At 41.9% G+C, this 11,160-nt stretch overlaps 1 protein-coding gene across 2 annotated transcripts; it reads left to right on the forward strand.

Annotated features, from left to right (window-relative positions):
• Positions 1-180: 180 nt before the first annotated feature.
• Oip5 (Opa interacting protein 5) lies at positions 181-11,160 on the forward strand. 2 transcript variants are annotated; one of them, XM_055594704.1, is made up of 6 exons: positions 181-484; positions 702-768; positions 2,830-2,952; positions 6,503-6,584; positions 7,048-7,152; positions 9,796-11,160. In XM_055594704.1, the coding sequence occupies exons 1-5, from the start codon at positions 181-183 to the stop codon at positions 7,141-7,143; spliced, it is 672 nt and encodes a 223-aa protein (XP_055450679.1). In that variant the 3' UTR covers positions 7,144-7,152; positions 9,796-11,160. The 2 variants fall into 2 exon arrangements, with proteins under 2 accessions (XP_055450679.1, XP_055450767.1); XM_055594792.1 differs by having other exon boundaries at positions 9,912-11,160.

The following is an 11,160-nucleotide window of genomic DNA, read 5'->3' on the forward strand; positions in this document are numbered from 1 at the left end:
GGGGTTTCCGACGCGGGCCCCTGGAGCCGCTGCGGCGCGCTCCTCCTCAGGCCCCACTAATGCGCAGGCGCTCGGCCGACTGCGGGCGTGCCCAGGGCATGTCGTCCAATGAGGACGCAGGAAACTTCGGCTGGGCCGGCCCTGGCGCGAGCGAGGAAAAGAGGCGCGGGCTCCAAAAAGATGGCTGCCGGGTCGCGGCGCCCCGTCGCGGTCCTGGAGACACCGTCCTGCAGCGAGTCCTGTGACACACCTTGCTCTCCCACTTCCTCCATGGAGTGGGACACTCAGGTGGTGAAAGGCTCCTCTCCTCTCGGGTCCCCCCGCTCCGGGGTGGCGGCATCACCTGTCGACCTGCGGCTGCCGGCGTGGTTGGAGCCGGAGAGATGTGCGGTGTTCCATTGCGCGGGTTGCCACGCGGTGCTCGCCGACACCGTGCACCTCGCCTGGGACCTGTCGAGGTCCCTAGGGGCTGTGGCCTTCTCCAGTGAGTGAGGGGAGGGCTGTCATCTGAGACAGACAGACGGGGGCCAGGGAAGTGTCGGATCTCAATGAGCAGGGGGAGGGAGGCTTGGTTTTCCTCTCGCGAGCTGAGCTAGTGGCTTAGGCTGAGGTCCCTCCCCCCTGTCCCCCCCTTTAGGACTTCTATTGCCAGGATGAATCTGGTGGGAGGTTTTCCTTTTCAAAACCGGTTTGTCTTCCAGGAGTCACAAACAATGTCGTTCTGTTAGAGCCCTTTCTGGTTGGCATTGAAGGTTTTCTCAAATGCAGGTAAGAGAATTCCAGAGGTAGATCCGTATGTAGTTCCTGATTTAATGACACCAAGGAGTACTAACTGTTGTAGACCAAAAAATCTTTATTTCTGTTGTGACAGATTGATTAAGTCAGCTGGGAGAGGAAGACTGAGCCAGAACAACCTAGCTCAATCAGCCAGCCCAGAGCTCAGAAAGAACAAGAGCTAATTAAGCAGTAATTCTCAGAGGCTGAAATACTTTAGGCCTAGTAGGTAGATTGTATGGAGGCTCAACTTTCGGGACTAGGCCTGGGTTAGAAGACAAAGCCACTAAGCCTCTGAGACAACTGAAGCCAGCAAATAAAAGTTACTTAAAGGGGGCTGGAGAGATGGCTCAGTGGTTAAGAGGTCCTGAGTTTAAGTCCCAGCAACCACATGATGGCTCACAACCATCTATAATGAGATCTGGGGTTCTCTTCTAGCATAAATATACATAAAATAAATAGAGCACTCATATACATAAAATAAATAAGTACTTTTTAAAAAAAAAAAAAGAAAAAGTTACTATCTTAATTTCACAAATTCATTTAAAATTTTAATTATAAGCCTGTGGTAATGGCATACACCTGTAAACTCAGCACTTGGGGGGGCAGGGGCAAGAGGATCTCTGTAAATTCGAGGACAGTCTGGTTGGTATATAGAGCAAGTTCCAGGACAGCTAAGTCTGCACAAAGAAACCCTGCCTGAAAAACCAACCAAACAAAAATTATGTACTTTTACAGCTCAAAAGTACAGTGCTTGCCTAGCTTGTATGAGGTGCTAGAATTGATGTACAGTACCTCAAGAAAAAATACATAGATTTGTTACACTATAATTTGTAAAATGCACATTATGTATTTATATGTCTATATAAATATGTATGTGCTTATATATTGGTTTCTTAAGGTTGGGTTTCTCTTAACAGCACTGGCTGTCCTGGAATCGCTTTGCAGACCAGGCTGGCCTGGAACTTAACTCAAAAACATCTGCCCGCCCCTGCCTCCTGAGGTCTGGGATTAAAGGCATGCGCCACCACTGCCTGGCCTAAAAATAATTTTATTACATTTAGTTAGGGTGTGTTTCTGTGTATATTCACATACCGAGGTTCACATGTGAGGGTGAGAGGTCAGCTTTCAGCAGTCCATTCTCTCCTGTTCATGTCCTGAGGTCTGAAGCTTAGTAAGCAGGCACCTTTACCTGCTGTCAGTGCAGCCATGATTTCTTCACTGTGTTGTTCATCTGCTTGTTTCCTTGTGAAGGTAAATGGTCGTTTTTACTAAAAAACTTGAGGTCTTGAGATAGCTGTTTCAGTGTCTTTCAATTCAGTAGTTGATTATTAGCTTATGTCGTATGTGGTACAACACTTGTAAATCATTTCAAAAAGTTTAATTGAAGCACTCAAGAAAATAGAAGAGTGGAGGAAAAATACTCTGCTCCACAGCTTGATAGTCTTCCAGATTGACAGATTATACTGAATAGAAATTAAAATCTATTTTCCCTTGTTCTATAATGGAGAACCAATTGTATTTATTTATCTATTAGAAGTAACTGCCTTAAGTCCTCCAGTGTTCATGATCCAGTGGCCCAGCAAGTTACAGGATCCTAACTTTTTAGCATGGAGCAGGAAGAAAAAACATCTTAAGGATAGTAGTAAATTTCTTTAGGAAGTCGGGAGCTGTGAATTACACAAGTAATCAGAGACAGTGAGGCATTAGGGTCTGGTTTGGTTCTGTATCCCTAGCAGGGTTTTCTTGTTTAGCCCTGGCTGTCCTGTACTCTGCCTCCTGAATGCTAGGATTAAAGTCACCACACCCCCCTTTGTTTTTGTTTCTTTTTTCATCATAAATTCTTATCTCTGCTTTTGTTTTTTTGAGATAAGAGTCTTACATGGCCCAGGCCTGTGAACTTGAACTCTTGGTCCTGAACTTGAGCTCCTCCTGCCTCAGCTTCTGAGTCTTAGGGTAACAGATACTATCATCATACCTGATGACGGCAGTTGTTTTTATTTCTTCTCTGGCATTTCCTTATTTTACATTCTGCTTCTTTTTTTCCCCCATCAGCACATACAACCTCTTATTCTGTAATTCCTGTGGGACATCTGTTGGTTTCCACCTATATTCCACCCACGCTGCTCTGGCTGCCTTGAGAGGCTACTTCTGTCTCTCCTGTGATAAAATGGTGTGGTGAGTAGATAAAGGTATTACTTATCAAATAAGGTTTTTAAATTTTTCTTAAAAAAGTTCAGGTGTCTATAACCAAAGAAGATGCAAAAGGCTAAGCACTGTTTATTATACACATGCCTGCAAGCATAAAATATGACCCTATAATAAATACTATGATTATTTTAGGTGTTTTATTGTACTGTCTTAAAATGGAATAATTTAGTATTCCTTCATTCAGAAAAATTCTAGAAGTTATGCTTTTGCAAAATAGCGTTTTTATAGGTAACTTGGTTTGCAGCTGTGTCTGATACTCTTCTCATGTATAGGACTTGGCCTACATGGGATGCAGCCTCCAAGATATACATATATACACATATATTACACCTAACCCAACTAAGCCAGATTTTTCTACCCCTGGAATCTGAGATGAGGCCTGTGTTGGCTTGTCTCATGAAAAGACGTAATACCAGACAAAAACAACCTCCAGGAAAGGAGGGCTTCTTGTGGCTCACAGTTTGAGGGTTGTCTTAGATAGGATTTTTATCTCTACGAAGAGACACCATGACCAGGGCAACTATATCAGCAGTCAGGAAGCAGAGAGACAAGTGTGTTATTTTTAGAAACAAAATCCCAGCTGTGGAGATGCATGCCTTTAATCCCAGCACTCAGGCCAGCTGAGGCAGGCAGATCTCTGTAGATTCAAGGCCAGCCCGATCTACAAAGTGAGTGTAGGACAGCCAAGGCTACACAGATAAACCCTGTCTCGAAACCTCCCTCACCCCACCCCCCAAAAAAGTATTAAAGGTGTGTGTTAGAGCTGAACCACACCACAACCACCTGTTCACAATAAGAAACTTCTTGAATTAAAGGTGTGTTAGGCCTGAACCACTCCAAACAAAGGACAGGTTTTTATAGTTCACGATCTCGGGCTTCACAGTGGGATCAAATATTCTACAACACAAATGCTAATGAATGTTCAGCTTTCTTTTTTAGTGTTTTTATTTTTTACATACATTTGTGTTATGTGTGCATGTATTTCTGTGTGAGGGTGTCAGACTCCCTGAAACTGGAGTTACAGACATTTGTAAGCTACTATGAGGGTACTGGGATTGAACCAGGGTCCTCTAGAAGAACAGCCATCTCTCTAGCCTTTGCTTCCTCATTTTTATTTTTGGTCTATTTTTATTTTTGGCACCATGGAATGTTGCTGCTCACATGTAGATCAGGCCTTTGCACCTCAATGAATCTAATCTAATCTAATCTAATCTAATCCATGAAATCAGTTCTTCATGGGCATGCCTAGATACTTGTCTCCTAGCTGATTTCAGATCTTTGAGGGTAACGATATTAACCACAAGGACCTAGAGTTGTTTTTAGGTGATACTAGTGCTACAGTTGGGGTAACTATTGCACTTTACTCCACATACAGAGAAATTATCCAATGAAAAAGAATAGTGAAATGAAGAGTATAGTAATGACTATTTTTTCCCATAAATTTCATTGGATATTGTTACTGTTTAATGTATCTAATATTTATACCAATAAAGGCATTTAAGGCCTGAACTGAGGTAGAAACTTGCTAGTTCAGTGAGGTAACTTTATTTCCTGTACTATATACAAAATATCTATTTACAAGTCTGACTCTACATCTAAACTGCTAGCTGTGTAGAAATCTTTGTGTCCTTTTACCTAGCTAAAACATACCTTTCTTTTGAGCTTTGCTCTCTTTCCTAGATTGTTTTACCTGCAACCTGCCAGCAGCTTCTCTGTTGTTCCTGCAAGCCCAGAGAGAGGGGATCTCTCTTACCTAAAGCTCCTCTAAAAAGAGGCGCTCCAAGCCTAAAAAAGGTTGCTCTCAAAAGTCCAAGTGCTTACAGAAGTCTCCAGCCCCTCCCCCACACTGTTGGCAGGCTGAGCCATGTCACCATCATGGATGGGGGCTCCAAGCCAATTCAGTAGGGGCCAAACCGTATCACTTTACAGTGGGGTAGCTCAAGGTCAGCTGGTCATAGAGCTGGTCACTCGGGTCATACAGCAAAGACCACAAGACCTCTCCCAAGCAACTTGCCTTCAAAGAGGGAGGAACTTTCTATTCAACATTCTTATTTATAGAGGCACACCCAAACTGCACCTCTTCAGGACACACCTAACTACATCTGGCAAGTGCAGTATCTGTTTAGGCTCTCATATTTTGCTAACAATTAGTTTTTCTATATGTACAATAATGAATTATCCTATAACAGGATTTATTTGTTTATTGCTTATACAATATGCTGCCTGCATGTGTGCCTGCAGGCCAGCAGAGGGCACCAGATCTCGTTATAGATGGTTGTCAGCCACCATGTGGCTGCTGAGAAATGAACTCAGGACCTTTGCAAGAACAGCCAGTGCTCTTAACTGCTGAGCCATCTCTCCAGCCCTTAACTTAAGGTATTTTAATTTAAGGTTTTTTATTACATGAAACTGGAAGTGCTAAGAAATGGCCCAGAGGTTAAGATTACTTACCATGGCATAGTAGCACACGCCTTTAATCCAGCACTCAGAAGGCAGAGGCAGGCAGATCTCTGTTAGTTTCAGGCCAGCCTGGTCCACAGAGTGAGTTCTAGACAGGCAGGACTACCCAGAGAAACCCTGTCTTAAAAAGCAAGTAAATAAGTCAGGCAGGGTGGCACACCTGTAATCCCAGCACTCAGGGAGGCAGAGGCAGGTGAATCTCTGTTTGTTCAACGCCAAAGGGAGTCTAGGACAGCCAAGCTACATAGAGAAACCCTGTCTCGAAAAGAAAAAAACAAAAATAATACAGATACCTCCCAGTTTTGGTATGTGTTTGTAGTGACTTATGGGTGCCAAACAACACAGTTTATAAGGTCATCTTTAACTATGAGACCAGTCAGTGTACATTAGCTTCCCCGATTTTCTGTCTTCTTTGTTTGAGTGGGGAGGTCTGGCTCTTTTGCCTGGCTGGCATACAATTACTATGTGTAGACAGACTCATGTCCATCCTGTGATCCTTGTGCCTGTTTTTCTAGAGAACCCTGACAAATACATAGGCATAGACTATCATGCCTCGCTTCTATTTTCTTCCTAAGTAACTGCTATTTAGGATTATATTTCAAAAGAAAGCAAACCATAGGCTTTCTACAAACACAGAAGTATAATAAGTGAAAAACTTTTAAGCATTAAAAAGCATCTTTTGTTGTTTTGAGACGAGATCTCTATGCATCCCTGGCTGTCCTGGAACTATGTAGTCCTGGCTAACCTTCAGTTTACAGATATCCACCTGGCTCTGCCTTCAAAGTGATGGAATTAAGGTGTGCACCATTATACCCAGCCTAGAGTGAGTTTTTTACCCATAGTGGTTATTCATGTAATTCTGGGTTTGTTTTTCCTGAGACAATTTTGTCACTAAGAATGGGAAAGGATGAGGCACTTTGTGATGTTAATTTGTTTTCCAATAAAAATATACCATGCTCCTTGAAGCCATTACGGCAGGCTTTGCTTAATAGATATTTTAGAGGGCTTATCTGGGTCATTGATAATGGTACTAATATTTTCTCTGTTTTCTCTCTAGCTATCTTTTAAAAACAAAGACCATAGTAAATGCATCTGAAATGGATATTCATTATGTACCTCTACCAGAAAAGATTGCAGAGGTAAACTTGGTTGTGTAGATACTTAATATATACTACCTTTTAATTTTGTTTTTCTTTTGGAGATAGTATTTTACTTTGTAACTATGACTGGCCTCGTATTAACTATGTACATCAGGCTGTCCTAGAACTCAGCTATGTCCTTTCTGTTAATACAGGCAATTTTTAAGTATACATGCTTGTTACCACATTACTTATTTATTTATTTATTTATTTAGCTAGCTAGCTGCTGTCCCTCTACCCCCAAGACAGGATTTCTTTGTGTAGTCTTAGCTGTCCTGGACTCGATTTGTAGACCAGGTTGGCCTCGAACTTAGATCTGCCTACTCTGCTTCCCCTAGTGCTGGGATTACAGGTGTCCGACACTCCACCAAGCTTAAATTTCTTTTTAAATCTGGTAACTTTATAAGCAGCAAACTGAGTGAGGGTTGAGTATAAGATGCCCTCAATCTATGTCTCTTCACAGCTGAAAGAGAAGATAATGCTAATGCATACTCGGTTAAATTCATTGATGAAGACTCTGAAGGAAATGACCCCTGATCAGTCTAACCACAAAAACTGAAGACACAAGGTACAGAACTTTCTCCCTTCTTCGACAACATGGGTTGTTTGGTCATTTCTTCTTTCTTTTTTTAGGATTCGGTGTGTGTGTTTATGTGTGTAGGTGTGTGTGCTCAAGGAAGCCAGAAGGCATCATGGGATTTACTGGAGCTGGAGTTATAGGTAGTTGTTGAGCACTGGGAAATCTAAACTGTACAAAAGCTGGAAGCACACAGCTGATCCGTCTCTCTGGATAAGAAATCCCCACTGGTCTTTTTTAAGACAGGGTGTCACTGTATTTCTGGCTGTCCTAGAACTCAAAGGGACCTGCCTGCCCCTGCAGAGTACGGGGTTAAAGGCATGTACCATCACACCGCTTGGTCTTTTATTCTTTCAATACCACTAAGAACAGAAAGGACTGCCAGGTGTGATAACATGCACCTGTAGTCCAAGCACTTGAAATACAGAGGAAGAACTGAAGCTCAAGGTTATTCTTGGCTACATTTCCAATTTGAAGCCAGCCTAATCTTCATGAGGATCTGTCCCAGAATCCCAACTCCTCAGAAAATTGTCTGAGACTATGCCTTTGACCCTGTGCCTCCCCAGCTTACGAGTCTAGTCTTACTTAGGGGAGTATTTTTCTCTTTCTTAATAAACTGTGACTATTATTTTAAAAAACTTTATTTATTCCACAATATCTATCTCTGAAAATATCCTTCACTACTAATTACCAGTTAGCATGGGGTGTTCCTTTTATCCACTGACTTAAAGATGCACAGTTGGCCAGGATAAAGAGATGGGGTTGTTAGTGAAGGCACTTACACATGCCAGTTACATGAAAACTGATGAAGACTTGTTTGAGCCAGGTTCTCTCTGTGTAGCTCTGCTGTCCTGGAAATTTCTATGTAGACCAGGGTACCTTTGAACTTACATAGATCCGCCTACCTCTGCAGCCCAGTGCTAAAATTCAAGATGTACATCACCATGCTTGGCTCATGTAAAATAGATAGGTATACTGGGTAGTGGTGGTGGTGAATACCTTCAGTCCCAGCACTCTGACGGCAGAGAGGTGGGTGGATCTTTTGAGTGCAAGGCCAGCCTGGCCCACAGAGTGAGTTCTAGGACAGCCAAGGCTACACAGAAAAACCCTGCCTCAAAGAACAAAACTAGTAGCTACACACACCTGGAATCCCAGCACTCGGGGAGGCAGAGGCCTCCCAGAGGAGGATCTCTGGGAGTTTGAGGCCAGCCTGGTCAACAAAGAGAGTCCAGGACAGCCAGGGTTACACAGAGAAACCCTGTCTTAAAAAACCAAAACTACAACCCCCTAACTACATATATTACATGTATGTGTGTGTACACACATGCACACATATAGTACACATGTATATATTATGGACATATATACATGGGTATGTAATATGTTATATATATGTAATAAGTATCAATTGATAAATGAGCAAATTGCATAATAAACACTGTCTTTTTGCTATTGTTTTTAAATAGGTTTCACTGTGTAGTCCCACTTTGAAATATGTTATGTGGATCAGGCTGGTTTTGAAGAGAAATCCGCCTGCCTTTGTCTCCTAGATTCTGAGATTAAACATGTGCACCACATGCCTTTGTGCCTGCAGAGGCTGTAAGATCTGGAACTAGAGTTATAGGCAGTTAAGGGTGTTAGAAATTGAACCCCAGTTTTCTGCAATAGCAGTAACTGCTATTACCTGCCGAGCCATCTCTTCAGCCTCACAGAATGGAACCTAATATATTAATAATACTTTGAATCATTTTTGAGGCAGGATCTTTCTCTGTAACCCAGACTTGCTGCTAACACGGCAATTCTCCTGCCTCAACCTCCTGAGTGCCTAGTGGGCTACCATGTCCAAGTGTGGATTTTTAAAATACATATAAGTGCATTTACCTTAACATTAACATACTTCCTTTATCACTGTTTAAAAACTGTTACTGTCATTGTGTGTATGTTGCTGGGGTCTCACACACAGTTGGTAAAGGCCCTGCCACTCAGCTACATCTTTAATTAAACTATTTTAAGAAACTTCTGGGTTTGCCATGTTGAATGAGACTTTCTATAGAAAATTAAGTGCTTAAGCCTGACTCAGATTAAGCTGGGCATCACATCTGTGTATTTACATATACATATTTATGTATATATCCAGGAAATATATTTTCCTTACAAAATAGATGCCCCCTGTAGAAAAATTCAGTTTTGTTGCAAATATTTCCCTTCCTTTTTGGAAAAAAAAAAAACATTTTGTGCATCTGGAGGTCAGATGACAACTAGGAGTCATTTCTGCCCAGAGGATTGAACTAAGGTGGTCAGGCTGGTGGCTCAGCTCCTTTACCTGCTCAGCTGACTTGCTGCTTCTTTCTTTTTTATTCTTAACTTAGGTTTTTCCCTGGCTTTTTAAATTACACTTGTGTGGGGGCATGTATTTGCCATGGCCCACATGTGGCATCGGGGGCTTAATGTCAAATGCCTCTACTTCTGAGCCATCTCACTGGTACCCACTTCCATTTTTGAGAGGCACAGTATAACATGCTGCTAAGTGAGCAGATTTTAGAAAGAAACCATTGATATTCAGACTGTGTTCTAATTGTTATTAGTCATGAAGTTGAAGAACTAACTAAACTATTTTGTTTCTGTGTAAAATAGGAGTAAAAACAGTAGCCAAGCCTTTGTTGAGGATTATTTGAATTAATACTGGAACAACTGGTTAACCCCATGAAAGAAAAAATAAATTGAATGCTGTCCTATGAAAATCAATCCAGGCAGTGTAAAGATCTGCATGTTGAATGTGAAGATAGAACCCTGAAGAAAAGCTTCATTATCTCACAGTAGAAGAAAGTTTCTTAAGCATTGCTCCTTTGAAGACAACAGAACTTTAAAATATAGAATTGCAACTAAAGCAACATAGAGTGAAAACCTGAGCCAAAGCAGAAAATGTCACATATAAACAACAAAAATGCAAAATACAGAAACTATAGACCAACTGCTATACATCAGGACAAGTAACCCACTTACAAAATGGCAGAATATTTGTGCAAGCATTTTAGAGAAGACACTGGGCTGAGGAATATGACTCAGGTAGAATACTTGCATTGCATGCACACAAAAGCTCCCACACTACAGGAAAAGGCTAAGCTTTGAGAAGTGTTACCCAACTTCACTACTAACAACCAAAAAATAAACACCAAATTGGTAAATTTTAAAACATACCATGTAAAGACAAGGAAGAACCTCTGTAAACTAGTACAAGTAACACCATGGTATACAACTAGAGGCCATCTAGCATTGCTTATAGAAACTAAGGACATACAATGACTACTGCAGATCAGCAACTTAACCTCTAGGCACCTGTATCAAAAACATGCAGCAGGCTTTCGACAACGTGAACACAGCAGGCTCACAGTCGCATTGTTTGTGATGGATAACCCCGTCATGTTTCTGTAATAGTGTGACTATGACAGGAGGAACCCCACGTTTGTGATGTGGCCAGGCATGGCAGAGCTCTCACTAGTGCAGACTATTGTAGTCCTTGTTATTGGTGTTCCTTCTGCGGGTTTTTGTTAAACTAAATGTTTCATGCCATTTTCATATCTAACTTGAAAGAAAATAAACCATTAAGCATTCAAGTAAAAGGTGTAATGTAGTAAATAAGTGCTCAGTGAAATCTAGCCGTTGCCATGGATGCGGTGGCCTTTATCTGTAATACTAACACATCTGAGGCTGAGACACAAGGCAAGCCTGACTAGAGTGACATCTGTCTCCTACTCTCTAAAGGAGCCTTAGGTCTCATGGTTGACTCTGTAACACCTGTATACATGTTCCCAACTGTCAGAGAAGGACTAGGGCTCGAGGGCCTTTTATTCCCTGAGGATATATATATAATTTATGGGGGCAAGAAAGACATTTTCTTTGGTGGTGTAGACACTGGTAAAGTGCCCACGCTCCCGTAACTAATGAAGCTCACAAAAAACATGAACGCAGAAGAGGAGCTATGGGCAAAAGGTAACTGGG

This window comes from Psammomys obesus, unplaced genomic scaffold, assembly GCF_907164565.1.
Source record: "Psammomys obesus unplaced genomic scaffold, mPsaObe1.curated_primary_1811, whole genome shotgun sequence".
Taxonomy (NCBI): Eukaryota; Metazoa; Chordata; class Mammalia; order Rodentia; family Muridae; genus Psammomys; species Psammomys obesus.

Bases quoted from the DNA above. Each gene is read 5' to 3' on its own strand.
- Oip5 (XM_055594704.1), top strand. From the start codon at position 181: ATGGCTGCCGGGTCGCGGCGCCCCGTCGCGGTCCTGGAGACACCGTCC. The intron at 769-2,829 runs GTAAGAGAATTC...TTCCCCCATCAG, and splicing joins GAAGGTTTTCTCAAATGCAG to CACATACAACCTCTTATTCT. The intron at 2,953-6,502 runs GTGAGTAGATAA...TTTTCTCTCTAG, and splicing joins TCCTGTGATAAAATGGTGTG to CTATCTTTTAAAAACAAAGA.